The sequence below is a fragment of the Armigeres subalbatus genome, chromosome 2, assembly GCF_024139115.2.
Source record: "Armigeres subalbatus isolate Guangzhou_Male chromosome 2, GZ_Asu_2, whole genome shotgun sequence".
NCBI classification, from domain to species: Eukaryota; Metazoa; Arthropoda; class Insecta; order Diptera; family Culicidae; genus Armigeres; species Armigeres subalbatus.
Window position 1 is genome coordinate 199,934,006 of NC_085140.1, and position 24,401 is coordinate 199,958,406.

Sequence of the window (24,401 nt, forward strand, 5' to 3'; positions counted from 1 at the left end):
TTCAAGAGGCTCGGAAGCCTCCTTTCAAGAGGCTCGGAAGCCTCCTTTCAAGAGGCTCGAAAGCTTCCTTTCAAGAGGCTTGGAAGCCTCTATTCATACTCATACTTAGGATACTTAGTTTCAAGAATTCTTCTTTTAAGTGACTTGAAAGCCTCTTTTTAAGAAGCTCAGAAACCTCCTTTCAAGAGACTCGGAAGACTCGATAGTCTCCTTTCATGAGGTTCCGAAGCTTCCTTTCAAGATGGTCAGAAGCCTCCTTTCAAGAGGTTCGAAATTTTTCAAGAGGCTTGGAAGCTTCCTTTCAAGATGTTGAGAAACGTCCCTTCAAGGTGCTTAGAAGCCTCCTCTCAAAATGCTTAGAAGCGTCCTTTCAAGGGGCTCGGAAGCCTCTCTTCAAGAGGTTCGGAATTTTTCAAGAGGCTATGAAGCATCCTTTGAAAATACTGAGAAGCGTTCCTTCAAGATTCTCGGAAGCCTCCTTTCAAGAAGCTCGAAAGCCTCCTTTTGAGTGACTCGGAAGCCTCCTTTCAATAGGTTCGGAAGCCTTTTTTCAAGAGGCTTGGAATTCTTTCAAGAGGCCTTCTTGCAAGATGCTGAGAAGCGTCCTTTCAAGATCCTGAGAAGCCTCCTCTTAAACATTCCTTTCAAGAGGCTCGGAACCCTTCTTTCAAGAGACTCAGAAGTCTGCTTTCAAGAGGCTCGGTAACTTCAGTACCTTCAATCGATCTTAATCGAAAAAACGATCTTAATCTTATCTGATTCTACCAGCGTAATTTCCGCTCTACAGGTCTTAAGCTCGCCTGGATCCAAGGCATCCTTGACAACAGGCGCCCAAACATGATCCTTGCCAGCAAGCGCCAGAACACGACGTTTGTCTGGATCACAGAGCTCTGAAAAATACCTGACAATACTATCGCGGATAGTCTATATACCACGGAGAGCGATTCTCAACATTCATTCCTCTGGGGGATACCAAAATCTGTATAGAAAAGTATTGTGAAAATAAGCGGACGCAGCCAAGTTCTTCGTGATAAGATAAGTCGTCATCATCCAGCGCTTCATATTCTGCTCAGCGAATGTCAACCATACGGCTTTGAAGATTTCGCTGAAACTCTGACCTACGTCTATTGGAAGACTGATTTTGACGGGATGAACCGCTTCTTGTCTCGTGTCCAATGGAACGAAATACTCGACGACTCTGATGCTAAAGAGCGGAGCAGAATGGATACGTTTGCGTGCGTTTTGACAGTTTTGCCATGAGAAAACTGTCAAAACGCACGCAAACGTATCCATTCTGCTCAGCTCTTAATGCTGCTGCGATGACTTTGTCAAATGTATTGACTTATGCCATCGATCAGTTCACTCCCAAAAGAGTACATCGTATCCAGACATACCCTCCATGGTCTAATCGACACCTCAAACGTTTGAAAGCGGCTAAGCGATCGGCTCTCAAGAAATACTCGAAGTTTCGAACAAATTTGCTAAAATCGCATTACATCTCTCTAAATAATCGCTACAAACAGTTGAACGAATCCCTTTTTAGTTCTTACCGCCAACGCATCCAGTACAGCCTGAAAACAATTCTAAACGGTTCTGGAATTACGTGAACGAACATAAACGCGAATCTGGTCTGCCCTCTTCTATGACGCTCGGTGTTGCAGAGGCTTCTTCCATAAAGGACATCTGTGAACTTTTCCGCATGCAGTTGACTGTTGTAGTTTACTCCGTCTTATAAATATTGATATTCGTCGTCGTGATCTTCGTTCCCACAATATGATTCGTCTCCCTATGTCCCGTACAAATTATAACCAAAATGAACCAAACAGTAGTATGTGTAGAACTTTTAATCGTTGTTATAGTGTATTCGATTTCCATTTGTCGCGTTCCACATTGAAGAAGAACTATAGTAAATATTTGTCCAATTCTATGTAAGTTGAGCCTTTTGTTATGTTAGACGTAATAATAATGTTTTAAGATTGTATTGTAAAATTTAGTGCTTGTCATCAATTGTTAGTTTTAAGGTTATCATGTATGTATCATTTGGTTGTGAACTGTTGATATGAAAAAATAGAGGTTTTATGCATATTTAGTATGTAACACAAAGTATCACGACAAGTTGATATTTTTATGAGAGGTCTAGACAGGATGGGAAGATCTGACCAGTTGGCTCTCGGTTGGATGCTACAATAGGTCGTAGAGCTTTATAATGTTTTATATATTTATTGTCTTTATTATGTTAAGAACTGTTCCGTTTTCCATCTCACTGAACATATATTCATCTTAACGCAAAACAAAGGAATACAGCAACAGTCTCGTCGTTCTTTTTGCTAACACGCGTGCTCACTGGTGAAAAAAATCACAAAAATAAGAAACGAACCAAATTCCTTTTAATTGCTTTGTTTTTGATGGGAATGTAAATAGGAGCTATGAGATTAAGTGCCGAGCCGTTCCCTATTAAGCACTTAATTGTTGAACTTTGAATAAAGTGTGTCTTAAACTTAATGCGAACATTAGAGTGTTTCATATTTTGACTTTTTCACTTGACTAGCCATATAGCGTCAGTCGACATATTCAGGTTTTGATCAACACCAGGAACCGAAAACAACTTGCATTCCGGAAATTACTTAACACAGGGGCGAAAGCGAATCCTGTAAACAAGCATTAAGCTGGAACCCAGCTGGACATCGCAATAGAGGCAGATCCAGAAGCACATGGCGAAGAAACCTTCGTAGCGAAATTACAGAAGTCAACCGAAATCCAACCTCGCTGCACCACTCGGCTAAGGTTGCACAGGATTCATAAGTAAAGTAAATTATAAGATAAATCGAGTTGCCATTGCACTGACATTTCAAACCTCATTCAGGATATCGATGTACATAAACATAAGTACCATTCTCGGGATATCGGTAGTTGGATCTGCAGACAATTTTTTAAACATATTTAGCGACAATAAATCCAAGAAAAAACTTGTAGGGTTGACTTAAATCCATAGAGATAACGAACGATCTGGAGATAACGAACTATGCTCTTTTGGGCTTCCACCTGGAATTCCCTACTGCTCTTAGAAGAATGTTTTTGGGCTTTTGAAATGAATTTCAGATGTATTCCATTCCGAATCTTAAAATAATTCTAAAAGGATTCCGTTCCTAAAAGAATTTCGTTCAGAAGTGCAAAGGGTTTCGTTAAAAGGATTCCGTTGGAAAGCTCAAAATGATTCAGTTTGAATGTCCGAAAGGATTACTTTTGGAAGTCCAAAAAGATTTCATTCGGTAGCCTAAAACAATTCCTTTCAGATGCCTAAATTAAATTCCGTTTGAAATCTCAAACGAATTCCGTCCGAAGGCCCAAAAGAATTTCGTTTAGAAGCTCAAAAGAACTCCTGGCAGAAACCCAAATCATTCCTTTTGTAAACCCCAAAATGCTTCCGTTTGGAAGCTCAAAACTATTTCTCTAGGAAGTTCTGAAGGATTCCTTTTGAAAGTCCAAAAAGATTCCGTGCAGAAGCCTAGAAGTAATCCTTTCAAGAACCCAGAAGGATTCCATCTGAAGCACAGAAGAATTACGTTCAGCTGCCCAAAAGAATTTCGTTTAAAAGTCCGATTAATTATTTTGAGCGTCTGATCTTCTGGCATCTTTAACTTCTAGCATTTTGAGAGATTTTTCCTTAAATTGCTTCTCACACAATAAAGTTAATTACAAGTTAGTAGTTGGACAAAGCTTTGAAGAATTTCTTCCTGCTAAGGGTATTGGAACTCATAAAAATCTCAAAATGATTTCATAAGACATGATCCTAGCAAAAGTAAGGTTAGCTTTTATCGAATTTCACGGAGTGATTTTCTAAGAAATATGAATTTTATTGCCTTTCGGCCTGATTCGTGCAAGAGTCTCATGTCGCTTTTTACCGATTACAAATTTCTGTCAGAAATAAGTTAAATGTTTTACTTGGTTGTAATTTGACTGAGCACGAGCATTCTTAAAAAAAAATTCTTCGATTTTGAATTTTTTTTTTCCGAGGAGGGACACTTGGGAAATAAACAATGATTTTTCAATCATTCCGAAATTCAATGTCCGATAGGACCAATTTTCAATAGCAAACAGTTGGACCACATTCCCGCCGAATACAATAATTCCAAATCAATAATTCTTCACAATGCAATAAGTAAATAACACAGAGAAACAGACGTTCCACTCAGCACATGTTTCATCGTTCACCTTTTAACGGTAGCTTCAATTTTTGTAGGTGGACAATCGGCCACCTATGGCGGTTCCGTCGGATTTACTTGTGTTTGAGTTTTGTACACTACCGCCACCTGGTTGCCGTGTTTCCGTGATGATGATTTTAATTGCATTTTGTTCGAAGGGACACGTCTGTTTCTCTGTGTTAATAATAAGCTGTTTAAATTGGACGAATATATTTCAACAATAAATTATATTTGATTGGTAAATTGATAAATTGATACATTTTATCGTTTCTATCAAAAAGTTATGACATTCTAGAAACAATCGAAATCAAGATCGAAAAAAAACAGATAAATAACGATAACATTTTGCGTATCTCAATCCAAGTCGAGTCAAGTACGAGACGCTGCAGAAGGCTTAACTGTTAAGGACTTTCGCTCCTATCTGAAAAAAAAAATGTTTTAAATTTCCTGCAACGCTTTTCCTCAAATAACATTTCTGGTAGATTGGCTCAGAAATCTCGCATTTATTTCATTTAGATTTGCCAAACAAAACATACCGCCATAAATATAGAACAACAATGATCCCCGAATTTTTTTTTGCATCTTCTTGTTGCCCTCTGAACTTAAAATTAATCACCCATTGTAATGTATCTAAACATCCAGCAAACAAAAGCGAACGGTGGACCTCTCGGAGGGACAAACATATTTCCAAAATCTTCCCCACCAGTTTGCTTGCATTGTCACCAGCAAATGAGTAAACCCGAAACACGCTTTTCCAAGCATACACACTTTATATTGTCGTTTTGTCCCCTTCTTGTGCCGAGTGTCTTTCACCAAACCCAGCTGAACCGGCCAAGTTCTATCTGCTATATATACGGATATTTTATGTGTGTTTAAAATAATAAATATTGGAATCATCATTATCTCCCGATCGTGATCATGATCGGAGCGGAGCTGGCCCGGTCCTACCAGCAGCGGTGTGGAACTCTCTTCTTAACTAGAATTTTTTTATTGTTTAAAATTATTTATGCAGATATAATACAAACAATATATAAGAAGGTGAAGGCGCAAAACACGCGCTCGCTCCTTCGCGGTATCTTGAGAGGAGACCCCGCGAATGAACGATCGAACGATCATCGCATCGTGTGGAAATAAGGAGTAAAGGCCGAACGCTCTGCAAGAGATGTGTTTTTATTTTTGCTTCTTTTGATGCCGGTTGTTACTCTTTTACACCATGGCCGAGGAGGCCGCCTCAGACAGCAGCCAACGATGGGCAAACCCGAGCATGATAGCAGATATGAAGATCTTCACGGTGGGTGGGTGGCTGGCTGGTTGGTCGCGATCGGCTGGTGAGCGAGCTTTTTTTTATAGCTCGCGGGATGATCTCGAACGTGTTGGTCCTGGTCGCGTTCGCGATGGAGAATGAGAGAACGAAAGTTTCCTTTATGTCTCGATGTACGAGTTCGCACTCATTCGAGGTTCGGTATATCGTTTGTTGGAATGGAATCTAACTGTTGGCAGCGCGCGAGGTGAAGTGCTGCTTGCTTCAGTTTGAAATTCTTTCTTTTTATTGAATCTCTATCTCTCTCTAGCGCATACGATGTCCATTACCTTTCTTCGACACCTTTAGCGCAAGATAATCCATAATCGGAGCAGTAATTGGATAGCGATATCATGCTGAAATCGGCTTCAAATTGAATTAATTTCATCGTGAGGTGCATTGTTAGACGTTGATGAAGCAGTGAAAAGTCTTTGCTATGTGTAGCGTCAGTCAATCTAGTAAAGTATAAGACTAGAAATTTAAGTTGTACATTAAGTAATTTTATTTGTGATTTTACTTAGAAATGTTGCTTACAAGTATCGAGACTTTATATTATGCATTTTACTGAGCTCACGTTGGAGAAATCAATTTATGTCATTTTTTGGTGAATGTTAATTTGGAAAAACTGGCATATAGGGTAAATCACTACTTGGGCCTATGGACCCGGTTCCCGGCTCACTGCACAGAAAACTAATGATTTATACTGTTTTGAAGCCGTAGGTTTATGATCGATAATTTTTAAAAAGTCTCCCATTTATTTTTCACAATACTCAATATTTTTCAATCATTTGTTTTACTCCTAATTGATCCAATTGTAGAAAATAAAAATGTAGATTTCAAAATTTCGCTCTCTTATGCCACACCACTGAGCCGGAGTGATTCTTTCCACTTTTACAAAACGATATCATCAAATAAACACCTACCTGAAAATCGTCACAGTGCTCGATACAATCATTGCTTCAATCTTCTAATCACCACACAATAATTCTAATCTCACGCACTTTGATCTTTTATATTTATTCGTTCCACTAGAACTAATATAAACATATTAGAATACATTTAAAAATGTATTCTCAAACCGAACAAAAATTCACCTCGGCCTAAGAACTTCTAGCCGCACCGTGCTGCCAAAAGACCAGGATTATGAAAATGATCCTTCATCGTTAATAGGAAAACTGTCTAATACGTTGACGCTATCATGTTATTTATAATTCTCTCGATTTCAAAAGGTGAAAAAAATATTGTTTTTAAGTATTTGGAAGAAATTTGGATGAGTAAATATATCTTCTCAACCAAATAAAAATGATTATGAATAATACCATCTGGCATCTTGTTGTCGTGGGACGTGCATATTTTTGTTTACGTCGCATTTTCTACCGTCCCGAGAGAGAGTGAGAGTAAAATGTTAAGAGATTGAGTGAAATTTTGCTTAGGCCGGGAACTGGCTTTATGTATGCCGGAACGCGAATCGCTATGACTGAAATGAGTGCTGCACCTCGTTAACTTAAATCAAACAAAAGCTTTTTTGAACGATATTTAGCACGAATAGCTATTTTTTAAGCAGAAGTGAACCCCAATGCAGTATTATACAGCCCACAAAATTCAGGAAAAGTTGCTTCCTGTCATAAATATGAATTAAATAATGCAGTCGTACGCATGTTAGGCCGGGAATGGGGTAAGAAACCCTACATAATTCAAACCGCCAAAACTAAACTACCACGTGTAGTGCTTCGCGAATTCTATCAACAGGATTCCTACTTCCAACACCGCCGCGATTAGTATACACCCAATATTTTTTTTACACGGTTGGTATTCTTTAATTTCCCGGTTAACCTGATTTTTCACAGCTTTTTAAATACCACATGAATTTTCTTTGATTTTTTGTGAATTTTTTCATGGGGTTAACTTATAGTTTCATCAACGCTGAAGGTCGTAATCAACTAAAACCCACCCGTGTCAAAAAAGAACAGGGTGTATAATTTTAGAGGAATTAGCTGTTCCGGTTTTGACTTGCACAATTTTCGCTGAAATAAATACAGGTTATTTGAAGTTTGATGGGTTTTTCGTACGTTAGTTCGATGCGCCCAATTTTGAGTTCAGTGCGTGATTTCTCTTGTTTCGGATAGCAGAACGATCGCGCGATCGGCCGAAATATTGTGTTATGAAAACTCATATGTGAATATGTACGGTATGTGGAAGATATTGATTTGGAAAATGTATTGGAGGTAACCATTCTCCCTTCGATGGGACTCGAACCCATGACCCTACAGTAGCTCTATTTTATTTTGGCAAATTTAATGTTTGATCATCCCTTCAAGTGTCTTCATATGATAGTTCACTTGTAAAGCTTTTAAACCCGCTACCCAAATTATCCACAATCTGCAAAAATGTGAGTTTCTTGTTGCTGCTTTATATGGAGGTTTCTGGGTCTTGCATTTTAATTCGCTATAATAATTTTCAGGTGAATACAATACTTCCCCACTACCAAGAAGCATTTGTTTAATTTGCTCGATAGGTAGACGGTTTTACAGTTCAATAGGTAGATTTGGCTTTACTATTTGCGCAACTCTGTATAATGGATAGGTTTCAATCCATCTAGGGTTACAAATGATGTAGAAGCGGATCCGCAATCCTCACACTTGATTTCGATTCGTCCAACGTTACACAAATCAGCTGAATTAGTTTCGCCGAAAAACCATGTTCTGGCATTATTTTCCATAATTTGTTTCATTTCACTGAATTCACGTTGCTTTGAAATCAATTAACAGATGATGTATCTGTAAGTCTCTGGGGTCTCCAGTTAGCCTTGCGTACAAAGGCGTAGGATTGCCAATCCGGAGATGGCGAGTTCGATTCTCGGTCCGGTCTAGGATGTTTTCGGGTAGGAAACATTCTTGACTCCCAGGGCATAGTGTACCCATTGTACTTGCCACACAAGATACATACTCATGCATTGGCGGACATAGAAAGCTTTCTATTAATAACTGTGGAAATGCTAATAGAACACTAAGTTGAAAAGCTGGCCAGCAAGCAGTTCTAGAAGAAGAAGAAGTATCTGCAAGCTTAGCAAGCGTTCGTCGATTTTCTGGCGGTTCTCAGCCGAGACTCCTTCTGCCGACAATCGCCGAATAGTGGAACGCATTGTTCCCTGTTATTTTTCGTTTGATACAGTCGATAACCGTGCTTGAATTTTACTGACAAAAAGGTAGTCAGGGTTAACATGTAAAAAGGGCGTAACCACCAAAACGTATTCTTTCCGGTTCCTCGTCTACATGATTAGTTATATAGTACTTAGACGAAGAATCGGAAAGAATAAGTTTTGGCTGTTACGCCCTTTTCAAATGTTGGTCTAGCAATGTTCGGACCTTTGGGCACTTTTTATCAAGACATTCACAAAATGTGTCTTCCATCTCGTCGGATTTATCGTTTGTCAGTTGTATTGAACTCATAATTGGCTGACTTGCCGATTACTAAGAAACCAACTACAGCTCTGCTTTTTCGCTGCAACTGTAAAGGGTGTACCTACCGTTTTAAATTCGCACACACAAAATTCATTCTAGAAAATCGATTTTTATACAATTATCACCAAATTTCAGAGAGTGAAAAGAAATAGGGGAACTGCTCCTTGAATTCATACCATATACCCAAATCAATACCATTCGAAAACAAAGAATTGGTGCGTAGATTGTTTTATTTCTCATTTTTAAGATTTTTTCAGCAGTGACCACGCCAGATAACAACAAAACACGACACAAATTGAGCCTAAATTGTCTGTTTTGCGAATGTTATTGATATAGGAGCATGTTGTTAATAATGGAACAGATACCCTAATTAAAATTTATTTTTGCATCATTCATTTAATTTATTTTGCCTTGGAATCCGCATGCGCGAATCTTGGCCTTAGTCCCAGCCATAATGTTCTGCATGACCTCAGAATCGACAGTAAGGGAGTAAGTTCTCATAACACGAGTCCGCTCAGCTACCTACTTGGCTTCGATGGCTACATACACATTTTGGCAAGCAATTTGAGAAGATGGAGTAAGCCTACATCTGACTGAAAACGGAGGCTACGTGGATCGAATTAGCCTACTACGACGAAGACAAAGTACATGATAGGAAGAGGCTCGCGAGAAGACAACAGTAGCCACCCATCATAAGGTTGTATCGGTTATGACGAAATCTAAGTTGTTGGCTAGTTCGTGTTGTTTATCCACCTGTATTTCAAGGAAATCTGGGGCTGGAATGCTTATGTCCTGCACGCGTGCAGTTGCTCTTTCGTTGGAAATGTCACTTTAAGCTGCTGCGCGTAGTCTTGGACCAGTCTACCGTCCTGTGGCCACCCAACGTTTGGCGCGGCGTTCGGCCTCGACGCATGTTGTACGTCATCGAGAACTTTGATCGTAGGCTGACTGCAACGAGGTAGTGGTTGGATTCTAAATTCGCACTGCGATAAGTGTAGAGGTTCGTGAAGTCGGAAAAAAATTTACGGTTCATCAGACCGTAGTATATTGGGTTTTCCGTATCTTGGCTTCCATAAGGCCTGCATTGTTTTGCAAGGGAAGAAGTAACACAACATTACGTGGGAGAATGCAAAGATTTGACGGCTCCAGACTATCCGGTCCAATTACCGATCTGTACATTTCTTCCCTTCCTACCTGAGCGTAGTCATATATAAGTCATAACAAATGTTAATGAAACTTGTCCATTGCAAAGGTAGTGCTTGGTTGCTTGATCTCGTTTCAATTTGCAATGTCTATTAATTTAGTCACATATTCTCTTGAGTAGACAAAGCAATCGACTTACACAAATTATCACCAACTGAACTTCAAAGCGTTAATGAATAAAGCTTCCAATGAACGATTAAATTTGTTATGATTGAATCATTCAACTCTATGATTAAAGATTATTGTTATTGATTTGTTCATTTTTAACAATGATTAATGATTATGATTACCGATTAAATTAATTTTTGACAATGATTAACAATTATGATTAATGAATAAAACGTTTGCAGTATGATTAACGATTACCAGGGCTGGTAGCGACTGAAGCCACTCAAAATAGTGACTTTAGTGACCAAAGCTGACGAAAAAAGGGACCAAATAGTGACTTTCAGTTGCAAAAAAAGTGACCAAATAGTGACTTCGATGAGACGAAATCAGGCGTTTTTGGGTCGAAGGAGAATATTTTTTTCGTAATTTGTGGTGGAAAACATCTTTCACTCACCACTCTTTTCTCTTAGAACGAACTCGTTCTCTTAGAACGAAAATCGTACTCGCTAACTTTTATCTACTTAGTGACTAAGTGAATTTGTATTGCTTTCTCTTGTAACCTACGGAAATTTTACTCAATATCTGTAAAAAGTAGGACAACTCAAAACTATGAGTAGTCTGCCAGCAAATCAATTTTTTACGCGAGTGGAAGTGAGCGAAATATGGTTATCACTCTTAACATTTGTTTTTCTTTTCTGAAAGTTATTTCTTGGCGAAAATCTGCGTGAATGAGCATTCTCTTCTCGTGAGAATGAGTGAAAATTTCGATCATTGGATTAGCTGAACACCTACTTAAGAAAGATGCAGAGAACTCTACGATTTGTTATAGGTGAAACGGATGTTTTTTGAATTTTTAGTGCGACAGGAACAACAATACGGATCGTTTTAGTAAAAAACGATCCAAAAATTATGGAGATTCATGTGAGCCTGGGATTGAACCCTCGACCTACTGCTTGTAATGAGGACCATGCTCTGTGCGTATTCATGAACGATTTTTACTATGGAATTCGATACCGCATGCCATCTTCAAAATTGGGGAGACTTGATGATCGCCTTTCTATGATATCTATGATACTCAATAAATATTTTTTTAGAGCAAACCCTTCATCACATCTGTCAAATCTACAAAAAATAGCCGCTTGAGAACAAATTAAACTTTCTTAAATTTTTTAGACAATTTTTTATAATGAGGGAAGTCTGCTAAAATTGAGACAACAACTTAAAAACCAAATATCCTGAAATTGTGGTGGAATGATGGCATTTTTATCAATTCAAGCATTTAATCAATTCAAGGTCATTTAGCATATTTAATTTATGGATTTGTGCTGTGAAAAAATGGTAGCATTTGGTCATTATTGGGAGAAGTTGTTCTAATTTTGCGTGGCCACTAAAAACATCCTTAGGAGGAACAAAACACAGTAAATAAGGTCGTCAATTTAAAAAAAAACTCGCAACATAATGATCATATGTCTACAGGATCTATTATAAAAATACACTATAACAATACTACTTTAGTTCTTGGTAATGAATAAAAGCGATGTAGATAATGATTAAAATTGATGATTAATGAATAAACTCAAAGCAATTATGAATATGAATTCTATGATTAACGATTAGTGAATAATGATTAAATCTTATTTTTTATGATTATGATTAATGAATAATGCTTAAATAGCCCATTATTCATTAATCATGATTAAATCTATGATTAATCACTAATGCCTTGTGAACAATATAGCTCAGACACCGAAAAATTACTGACGCTTAAAGAAACTGCCACTACTATCGCAAAACACTCCACTAATTTAGGCCCATCGTAAGCCAACAAACAGTCATGCAAAAAGTGTAGACTCAATGGAAGAAACCCGATTGTTGAAAGCTGAGTAAAAACTCACACCAGCACCAGTAACAACGAAAAGCCATTCCAATGGCGAGAGCTACAAGTGAGAGAGAGAGAAAGAGGTTCAAATTATAAGTGAAAAAGAGGGTATACAAAAATAATAATTACTAATAATTATCTCTCAGAGGAACAAATTTAATTGAGATGTTTGGTACAGTGTAGGCAACACTACGCCAGCATATATGAGATCTACGGCTACACCAAGCCGGACTATCCCGAAACAGGCGGGAGAAAGAAAAAAAGCAGCCAGACAAATCAGCTTTTTCATGTCTACCAAAAGAGAAGGGATTTCGCTGAACTGAAGTCCAGAGCATGGCGAGACTCGAAAACCGCACGTTTAAAACTCATCAACGGTGTGGAGTATAATTACTGTTCATGCTCAAAACAAATTATTAAAATGATTAGAAGTCTAGGAGCATTAATTTGGCGCGTTAGTATTATTCACATTTTTTCTGCTTCTAGGTTTTTCTTATTTCGGAAGGCCTATCATCGTTTTCTGCCCGGCTATGATTATTATCACAGTAGTAGAATGTGATGAAACGGGGTCTGTAGTGATTTGGGTGTTTCTCAAACTTTATGAACAGTTCGTATCATATTCTTGTCATTGACTGAAGGCAATTTAGTTCACTTAGGATTTATTACGTAAGCAATGAAATATTTTGTAGATAAATTAGATTACAGATGAAACTCTATTACATACCTATTTGTAGATATTATCTCCAATCTCCAAATTTAAAAACAACCCAGATCAGAGTTAAACTCCAGAACAACATTTTGCTGTTTCAGTGGTGATTTTGGCTTATTTTTATACTGTTCAAAATTCAAACTAACACGGATGTTACAAATACTCTGGAAAATACAACAAAAATGTGTTCAAAAACCTCAAATAGCCACAGGGTAATGAATTACACAACTTATTAAATTCGAACAATTTTGTTGTGTTAATGTTTTCATTGCATCATTGAAAATGCAGTTCGTTATCAGCAAAAATTGACCTGATTGTATCTTAGCATCCCCGTTGTGCCCCCTTCACCTTAACCACCACCGTGATCTTTCTTTTAATCACGCGGCTAGGAGGTGCTCTTCTCCGTACTGTTGTTGCTTTCATTGGAAATAATTACACTCGACTCAAATTAGGGAAACACAATAACAATTACCTGGGAGAACACCGAAAATTTTTCAAATTAACGATGTATATCCGCTGGCCGCTGGTTCTCAAAATGATCATTGGCGATAATTGCTCCTGGCCAGAGCAGCAGCGGGCATAACCTGGTAGAAGAGAGAGAGACGGGTGAAAGAAAATTATCCATCTATTAACGTTCGTTAATTTTTCACACACTTCTTGCCTGCTCTGATTTGAATTAGCTCGCAGATAATATTGAGCTGTTTGGGTTACTGTTGAATTTAGTAACTAAGTCATGTTTTTCTTTTCCCCTGAACGAATTCTAATGTATTGAACAATGATTTATAAAATATAAGAGATAGGTATGTGTACGTACTATAATAAGACGATTATTCCTCATCTAATTTATTCTTATTGCTCGATTTCCTCATCACATCGTAATTAGCAGGGGCCCTCCTTAGCCGTGCGGCAAGACGCGCGGCTACAAAGCAAGACCATGCTGAGGGTCGATTCCCGGTGCCGGTTTAGGCAATTTTCGGATTGGAAATTGTCTCGATTTCCCTGGGCGTACAAGTATCACCGGGTTAGCCTCATGATATACGAATGCAAAAATGGGAACATGGCTTAGAAACCTCGCAGTTAATAACTGTGAAAGTGCTGAACACTAAGCTGCGAGTCGGCTCTGTCCCAGTGTGGGGATGTAATGCCAATAAGAAGGAGAAGAAAAAGATCATAATTAACAATAGCAATCGTAATTAGTGCACCCAACCGGCGGATGTTAGATTTTCTAACAATTCTGTATAAGAATCTACCAAAATTTGTATAAGAGCTGGGCATATGCGAAAATGTTAACAATTTTGTAAGCTTTTCTAACAATATTTGTATAATAGCTTACATTTTTTGTATAAGAATCTAACAATTTCGTATATGCCCAGTTCTTATACAAATTTTGGTAGATTCTTATACAGCATTGTTAGAAAATCTAACAACCGCCGGTTGGGTGTGGCAACTTGCACCAAAAATAAATGGATCCTTTCCACAACTTGATGTCACCACTGCATACGAGCAGCATCTTAAGGCAGCATTTCTGTAAGAGTGTGAGCTTGATGCGGCCATTTTTTAGGGCTGCTGGAGTACAGGTGAAGCAGCCATCAACGACGCAGCGAAGAGCAACGTCGAGTATGTGTAGTACAGACAGATTCTGGAGGAGAAGGACGCTGCGCGGGTGATTACGATGTAGCAAGGGACCCGGCAACCGTGGAACGTTATAGACGGAATCCGAGATAGCACACCCGTCTTTTTCAGGAAAAGAAGCGCCGCCTGAAAGCAGCGGAGTGCGAGCAGATGAAACAGTTGTGCCGTTATCGAGAAACACGCATGTTTTATCAGAAGCTCAACGCATCATGCAAAAGTTTTGTGGCAACTTACACCAAAGCCAAGATGTGCTGGGATAAGGATGGGAACATATTGACGGACGAACGTGTGGTGATCGAAAGGTGAAAGCAGCAATAAGAGAAGCACTTGAATGGCGCCAAGAGCACATACAGTGAGGGTCAAGACAGCAGAAGAGACGAATTCATCAGTTCAGCGGACGATTGAAACCAACCAGCCTAATGCTTAACGGACGTTAAGGATGCCACCCAACAGCTCAAGAACAATGAAGCAGCTAGTAAGAATGGCTTCGGAACTAAACTCATCAAGATTGGCTCGGAAAATCTGACCCCTTGCCCAGACTGATAGTCAAAATCTGAGAAACAGAACAGTTACCAGAGGAGTAGAAGGAAAGTTATATGCCCTCCAAGAAAGGCGACAAGCTGTGAAACCTTTCGAGCGATCGCCATCCCAAATTCCTTCTACAAAATGATACACCAAATCATCTTCTGTCGTCTGTCACCAATAATGAATGAGTTTATGAGAATTTATCAAGCCAGCTTCGTTGACGGTTCCTCCATAAAGGATCAAGTCTTTACTGTACGAAAAATCCTTTGAAGATGCGGTCAATATCAGACCCTAACGCACCATTTTATTGATTTCAAGGTGGCATATGACAGAACAGAGCTATGGAAAATCATGGAAGACACCGATGAAGGCAACGATGGATGGTGTGCAAAAATGTGTTTTGGGCGAGGACTACGTTAAGGTAGGGGATTTACGTGCCTGTTGTTCGATATTGCAAATGGTGTCATGTCGTGCCTGTTGTTCGATATTGGAGTCATGCAAAGAGTCTGGGTACGATTTTCAACAGATCCAGTCAATTTGTTTGTTTTGTGGATAATATGTACATATGTAAAGTACATGCTAGTTGGCAGAACCGAGCGTGACAGGGCTCGCAGCAGTGCACTATGGTTCAAGATACAGAATTACGCGGAAAGATGAATTTTACGCAAAAACTATTTTTTTTTAGAAAAAAAACTGTTGTTTTACAAAATTGTTCGAAATACTAAGGCCATCATTAAGGTGCTAACAAAAAATAGGGTGGCCCATCATATAAAAAAAAAATAGATTTTTATTTTTTTATTTCTCGGGATATTGACATGTTATGTTCTACAAAGTTGTAGCGCAGCTTATTCCAATCCATTTTGCTAAAAAACTTTTTCTGTAGCTGTTGGCTGATTTAGAGCAATTTTACTTAATTGGATTAGGGTGTACCTCATACCTTGGGGCCCTCCTTAGCCGTGCGGTAAGACGCGCGGCTACAAAGCAAGACCATGCTAAGGGTGGCTGGGTTCGATTCCCAGTGCCGGTCTAGGCAATTTTCGGATTGGAAATTGTCTCGACTTCCCTGGACATAAAAGTATCATCGTGCTAGCCTCATGATATACGAATGCAAAAATGGTAACCTGGCTTAGAAACCTCGCAGTTAATAACTGTGGAAGCGCTTAATGAACACTAAGCTGCGAGGCGGCTCTGTCCCAGTGTGGGGATGTAATGCCAGTAAGAAGAAAGAAGAAGTACTTCAAAAAAACAGTACTTCTGATCTACTTTTATTGTTTTAGATTTCTCGAAAAAGTCGTCCTCAGGTGACTTTTAGAGCTCAAAAAAAATACAACTTTTGATGGGTTAGGGGTTAGGGTCTCCGGTTAGGGCAGACCAAAAAAATATATTTACACGGCATTTAAAAGAAAAATTCGTATTCTTTATTATGTCAAAATATTGGAGATATGTTATTTTTTTTATCTCAAGTTTTACGAATTTTAGTAAAATCATGTTTCGCCTTTTTTTTAAATAAATTGATATTACTCGACAACGGGAAAAGCTACACACGATATTCTTATAGCAAAACACACGTTTTGAAAATCCCCAAAAGTCTTCAGAAGGTGACATCCGTGAAAAATGAAATATGAAATGAGCAGATCATAAATATTGTTTCTTGAGGGACACCCTAATTCTGGTAAGTAAAATTACTCTAAACAAGTGAGCTTAAGAGCTACATAAAAAGTTTATATAGCAAAGTTGATAGGAAAAAGCTGCGCTACAACTTTGTAGAATATTTTATGTCAATATTCCGCAAAATAAAAAAAAATCACATTTTTATAAAATGGTCGGGGTTCAGCCAAAACGCACCAAACGCTAACGAAAAATTACCCATTTTTCTGCCCAAACTTTCGTTTAGCAGATTCAATTGATCGCAAATCGTATCGGATATCCCTCAATCCAATAAGTGAGGATATCCTATTGCAAATGTACCCTTGAGTTGATATGAAACGATTTTCGTTGTCCTTGTACGAGCAAAAAATCACAAGTCAGTCCAAAAGCCGCTTGGTGCGTTTTGGCTGAACCCCGACCAAATGGCTCACCCTATTTTTCGGGAACTCTATAATTTTTTTTCTTAAAAGTATGCCTTAGGCCGAAAATGCATCTTTTCTCGTAAATCTTGCAATACGATGATAATGATAAAACTTATAATAAGTGTTAAAGCTGTAGATTTTTTATTTTTCATTTCTCACGAATTTCACCTTTTGGGGCTTTTCAAAACGCGTGTTTTTCTATAAGAATATCGTCTGTATCTTTTTCAATTGTCGAGTAATATCAATTTATTTAAAAAACATGATTTTAGTAAAATTCGTAAAACTTGAGATAAAATAACGTATCCCCATTTTTTTGACATAATAAAGAATATGAATTTTTCTTTCAAATGCCGTGTAAGTATATTTTTTGGTCTGCCCTAACCGGAGATATCAACTTATGAAAAAAATGTGATTTCGACAGAAAAACGATTATAACTTTTGATCGGAAAAAGATATTGAGCATATTTACCCATCAAAAGTTGCAATTTTTCAAGCTCTAAAAGTCACCAATTAAGTAAAATTGCTCTAAATCAGCCAACTTAAAAGCTACAGAAAAAGTTTTTTTTAGCTAAATTGATTGGAATAAGCTGCGCTATAACTTTGTAGAGCATAACATGTCAATATACCGAGAAATAAAAAAAATATTTTCTATTTTTTTAATATGATGGGCCACCCTATTTTTTGGTTACACCATAATGATGGCCTTAGCACATACAAACAGACGTAACACTGATGAAATTCCCATCGCCCATGCTTTGAACGGTCGTTTTAAACTAAACTGATTACTCGTTTCACACCTAGAGGCGCACGCATCGTTTACCTTTGGATTTGACATCTCACACTAGCGCCTTCTGTTGACATTGTCGTACTAAATAACATTTCGTGCAACACGCACGCGAGATGGTGATAAAGTAATTGGGCGATGAATTTTTCTAACTGTTACGTCTATTTGTCTGTGGCCTTAGTATTTCGAACAATTTTGTAGAACAACAGTTTTGCCTTTCTCGTATACTAAGTATACGGTAAAGGCTATATGATCGCTCCAAAAACACATTTTTTATGGAAGGCCCGGGGACCCATAGTGTTATATACCAATAATCGACTCAGTTCGACGAATTGAGGCGATGTCTGTGTATGTGTGTGTGTGCGCACAAAACAACGCAAAAAATGTCACTAATTTTTCAGGCATTTGTCCTCAACCGATTTACTCGCAACAAATTGCATTCGACGCAGAATCCTTTCCCATTGTTTCCTATTGAAAATTGGCCAGGTCGGACTATGGGATCGGAAGTTATGACCAAAATACAAATTTATACGTAAAAATCGCGTAAAAAATGTCACTCATTTTCAGGCACTTATCCTCAACCGTATTACTCGCAACGAATCGCATTCGATGCAGAATCCTTTCCCATTGTTTCCTATTGAAAATTGGCCAGGTCGGACTATGAGATCGAAAGTTATGGCTAAAATACAAATTTATTCGTAAAAATCGCGTAAAAAATGTCACTCATTTTCTTTCTCAACCGATTTGCTCGCAACAAATCGCATTCGACGCAAAATCCTTTCCCATTGTTTCCTATTGAAAATTGGCCAGGTCGGACTATGGGATAGGAAGTTATGACCAAAATACCTTTTTGCCTTTCTCGTACAACAAAGTTGTACCGAAAGGCTATCATTTCACTCCGAATACGAACTTTTTATATAAGTCTTTGAGACCCATAGTATTATATACCAATCGACTCATCTTGACGAGCTGAGCACATGTCTGTCTGTCCGTGTGTATGTGTGTGTGTATGTGTGTGCACAAAAGCTAAGAAAAACATTAGACAACTTTTCATATAGTAATCTTTAACCGATTTCCTCGCAACAAGTTTTATTCGATAGGGGACAAAGCCTTGTTGATCACTATTGAATTTCATAACGATCGACCGCTGCGTTTGAAAGTTATGAAGAAAATGGTAAATCGAACCATATAAGCCACACGTAAGGTTGGTGTCTTGACTAAATGCGAGAAAGGCAGCATCACTAATCGGTGAATTAAAATGATTTTTTTTATAGAAAAATCACAAAAAAATATCACCTATTTTTCGGACACCTAACCTTAATCGATTTACACGCAATAAGTTGCATTCGACGCAGAATCTTGTCCCAATGTGTCCTATTGAACATTGGCCAGATCGAAATATGGGATCGGAAGTTATGGCTGAAACACCATTTTTGCCTTTTTATACGAAAAGGCTATATATTTGCTCCAAAACCAAACTTTTACAGAAGGCCTGGAGACCCATAGTGTTATATACCAATCGACTCAGCTCGACGAACTGAAATAATGTCTCTGTGTGTGTATGTATGTGTGTGCGCGCACCAAAAGTGCGAAAAGTTTAGCTCACTTTTTTGGAACTTATCCTCAACCTATTTACTTGCAACAAGTTTCATTCGACGCGGAATCCTGTCGTATTGTTTTCTATTGAAAATTTGGAAGATCGGACCATGGGCACAGAAATTATGGCCAAAATACTAAAGTCTAGCTTACTTTTAATGCACTTACCCTCAATCGATTTACTCACAACGAATTGCATTAGACGCGGAATCCTGTTCTATTATTTTCTATTGAAAATTGGCCAGATTGGACTTTTACCTTAGAAATTATGGCCAAAATACTGTTTGCCTTTCTTGTGCAACAAAGTTGTTTACTTGATTCTTATGGGTGAATAGCATTGCGGTGTATCGTTTGGCGCGGCCGTACCTTTCGACAATCATTTGCCGCGTGAAGTTTTGTGCAAGTACCCAATTGGGAACATTACAAACGCCGCGCAGTGTATCATATCCAGAAAATCTGACAATATGACTGGGTAAAATAAAACAGGGGTATGTACATCAAAAAGATTGGAAAAGGAAAAAAATGTCGAAATTCTTATTAGAATATTGTAGATCAAGCTGAAAACCAAACCGAGGTCTCGCGACAATTCGCTTTTTCTCGCATTTCCGGATTTTGCAACTGCATCGCGAGTAGTGCGCATCTGTGCCATAGTCGGCCACCGCTCGCGATGCATTTGCGACATCCGGAAAAGGGACAAAATATGATTTTCGGTTTTCAACTGGATCTAGGGGTGGTGGGGGTAAATTGGACACCCTAAGAGCTACTGCTGATTATCAAGTGGCTATCAAGAAATTGCATTGTTCAATGCAGGTGTGTCGAAGCTTATCTTATTGGTTAACAAAGCCTGTTGTGAAAAAAATTTGAAAAAATGTTTTAATATGTTATTTTGATCATTTAAAATTAGTCCAACATAGTTCAATTTTGTTTTGGGCGGGGTAAAATGGTCAGGCGGTGGGGTAAAATGAACAATATTGTAAATAAAGCAAATAAGTCGATCAAAATATTTTAAACCAAATACATATTCTCAATAATATTCAAAATGTTATCTGATAGGTATAAACCCTTCGTTTTATCACAGACAAGCAGACATACCGGGCTTGGTCAACATGATAAAGAGTAACTATGATGCAAATTCCCATACATTTAATTTTACTTCTCAACTTTAACCGGTATTTATTATGATAAATGGCATAATCTGAATAGAATATAAAGGATCCTATAACTTTATGTAACAGGTCATCCTGATACAGACATGTCCGTATTGACGATTGAATAAACTGTAAGATAAATGCGGATATGAAGCATTGTGCGTTGTGGCAAAAAAATGAAACACCGATAATAGACCTCGCTATGTTTAGATTGACTTACATTACATTCAAATGTGACAAAATATAGAAAGCGTTGAAGCAAGAGCACGTACATAATTTTTAAACCAACTCTTATAAAATCTCCACTAATGATATCCCACCTAATAGGTCATACTCATCGATAGAAACATTTGCAGGAGAGTTAGGTACTATTCGAAATAAGAATAACCTTCTCTCAAGAGGGGTACTGCTCGAATAGATTTTCTCTCTTCTATGAATTTCACGCTTAGAAATATATGTTTCAAAATAACAGTGAACTAAAAGCACTTAAAAATAATGTCAACCGAACTGTTGTACGATGTGCAATATGCATTCAACGTGTCATTGTACATGTGTCCTGCTATATTATTTCCTGATGAAGACTTTATTGGGAACGCCTTGAATGAAAACTTGATCTGTCCTGATATATAGATACTAGTGTGGGGCGTCATGGTCATTTTTCAAATCAATAGTTTTTCGAAGCCATTCTGGGTCCTGAACGACTCTGCAGAATTTGGGACCGATTGGTTGCTTCCTCGCTTTCCGCATCGCGTTTGAAGTTTGTATGGAAATTAGTATGGGAGAACGTATATATTTGCATTTCTACTACTAGAGGTTTCAGTTCATCGTAAACCAAGTGGCACATATCGTTAAAGTATAACCCAAAGGATGCCGAAAAACTTTGCTGAAGAAGGCACATTGCTGAAACGTCCACGAAAAAAGCTATAACGCTTCGAAGATTGAGTGTTCAAACCATATGCAAAAAAATCGTTTATTCTGCCAGCACTGCCGAACTACGTAGACCAATGATTTAACTGAGTGTTATTTCAAAATAATTTATCTTATAGGGCTTTAGAGCTAATAGGAGGCTATCCGGAATCATTTCACAAAGAAAAAAATCCGACAACAAGGAAGATGGGTTTTGCCCTTCGATAACCATAGGTCGTCCGGTAGTGCTGGCAGAAACATTGATTTCTTGCATATGGTTTGCACAATCAATTTTCGAAACGTAATAACATTTTTTTGTAGACCTTCCAGCTACGTACCATCTTCGGCAAAGTCTTTCGGCATCTTCCAGACTATATGCTAACGTACTGAGTCACGTGAATAATGATAAATTGAAGCCGATAATAGCAAAAATGTAAAAAAGTACGTTTTTCCATACTAATCTCCATGTAAATTTAAAACGCGCATGCGAGGTCGCAACCAATCGAACCCATATTTTGCACAGTTGATTGGGGTCCCAAAACGATTCAGAAAAACCTTGATCTCACTTGATAGGACGAAAATTGCGTTTTTCCATACAACTGCGCCCCGCTCTAATAGATATAGATATATAGATATATCGACGGTCTGCCATCAAATCACACCACCACGCCAGTGGGTCTCACGATGTAATAGGTACGTGTATTAATGGGTAGTGTGCATTATGCACACTATAAAGCTTCATAATTAAAGTTGAATTTAGCAACAAAATCATTATATTTTATCAATGCCCATAAAATTAATACTAAAGCAGTGTTGGAAAATATTTCTCAAATCTAATCCACAATTCAAATCAAGTGCGAGCCAAGCCCCACCCGAGACGACACTCGTGGTAAAGATAATCGTTCATGATTCGACTCGCGATTTGCATCATTGCATGATTTATACGTGTTATTTTTCACTGAACTCATCAAATTAACTTTCTTTACTCAAAACAATGAATAATAAATCCATACGTAAATATAAAATACGTTTCAATTGGGTTTTGACGTTTTTTTTTGGAGCGAAATTATTTTTTCGGCGTATGAGCTAAACGATTTTGCGTGAAAAACTCAAGCGCAAGAATCCCAAGCGAGTTAGCCGGCGCATAAGGCTTCGATGATTGAAATTTGAGCATGATTCTACCAACACTGTATAAACCATCCATAGCAATATTAGTTGCAATCATTACGCAATTGATAGTATCCACTGACTTCATATGTGATTTATTACCAAAACTGCACACATTAAATTTTCCTTTATGCATTTATATTGCTATTTCTTATTAGAACCCCGTTTTTATCCAGTTTATAACGTCCTGCTAGATTGGATCCCAAAAATGACAGTTCAATTAGTTCCTGTTATTATATCTTCCGGTCTATTATAGTGAAGTAAATAGGTATATAGATATATCATCCGCACTATTTTGGAAGAGTAGCGATATTTTAAAACACCAGACATTTAAAATTCAATCAATATGGGAAATACACTATTTAGTCCATCGAAACGAAATGCCGACGGATGCAATTGAAGATTTTTGAGTTGCTCTCAAAAAGCAATTTAGCCAAAAGTGCAAATATTATTCCATGATGTTTCGATCATAAACTGCGTTAAACGGGCTGAGGCAATTCACCTTGGTCCTTATATCGTCCGAAATATGGTGGTTTCGAAGCCAAATCATTTGCTGCACATAAAATTTGGAAAACTAAATCTGCTAAGATTTGTACCTACAGTCGACTGATTAGCCAATTTCTTAATAAGATTTCAGAACAACAATGTCGATGATCAGCTTTTTATGTTAGGCAACTTAACTTAGTTGGTTGACTGATGAGAATGCTATTATGTATTTAGTTATAAAGTTGATAAACAGAAGGTCTAAGGTTCAGGTATAAGCAATCAAATAATTCGTGAAAGCACATAAATTCAAACATGTCAGATCAAATCAGTTGAAACATGAGATATATTCTTCAATAGAGATAGCCTACACAACAAAGTCATTTCTCAGTACGCACCAAATGGCAAACGTAAACAGTTCTTCCGATTATTATAATACGGTAAATTTGCCCTTGTTCTGATACGTACCGTCTAAAAAAGTATATAGAAATGAAAAGAATTACATTCTAGCAACACATCCATCTTATCATTATTATCTTCCTAGCACTTATGTTCACAACAATCGAATGGTTTGTTTATGTTTGATTCACTATCTTCCGGCAGCATGGCTTGCTTCTTATCGCCGCTTGCTTTCGATATTCACACGCGACAGAGTCGCCAAATGGGATATTCCTTGTTTTCGCGGAAGAACCGTCTCGCCCCCGCCCACCGGTCCGGAAGTAGGTCCGTTGAAAACGCACACGCGACGACTATATGTGAGGCCCGGCGCACTCCCGCTACGGAAGCGGGAGCGACGACACGCGCGCCTACCGCGATCGTGCAACTACGCTTTCGTACGCCAAACCACTCGCGATGGTGGTTTGTTTATGAATGAAAACGGCGGACCACGAGGCGCTCGAGAGCGCGGATTAAAAGCAAGAGAATAAAAAAGTGAGGAATCTTGTATGTGTGCGTAATGGAAGGAAAAGCAGAAAGAAGAATTAGAGAAACACATGCAAATAGTTTGGATGTGTGTGCGGAGCAACACATGAATGAAGAGAGGATGCTTTTTGTATTTTCTCTCAGAATCTTATCAATCAAAGAGCAACCACACCAACCATTGATGCAGAAGGAGACGCATGGTAAATTTAAATTTCCTATGACAATAAATTAGCTTCATTATCATTACGATTTGGTGGCCGTTGTTACAACGATGAACCAAGCCTCCAAATTCCAACAACCATTTAACGGAT

At 38.1% G+C, this 24,401-nt stretch overlaps 1 protein-coding gene across 2 annotated transcripts in view; it reads right to left on the reverse strand.

The window, feature by feature from the left end:
• The window catches only part of LOC134215744 (uncharacterized), a 139,014-nt gene extending 114,988 nt beyond the window's left edge, over positions 1–24,026 (reverse strand). The window contains exons 1-3 of one of the 2 annotated variants that reach the window (XM_062694876.1): positions 23,638–24,026; positions 13,332–13,443; positions 12,172–12,211 (exon numbers count right to left, since the gene is read on the reverse strand). In XM_062694876.1, the coding sequence (XP_062550860.1) occupies positions 12,172–12,211; positions 13,332–13,402 (111 nt within the window). In that variant the 5' untranslated portion in view covers positions 13,403–13,443; positions 23,638–24,026. The remainder of the gene's footprint in view (positions 1–12,171; positions 12,212–13,331; positions 13,444–23,637) is intronic. The other variant, XR_009980289.1, reaches the window with a different exon arrangement.
• Positions 24,027–24,401: the final 375 nt, after the last annotated feature.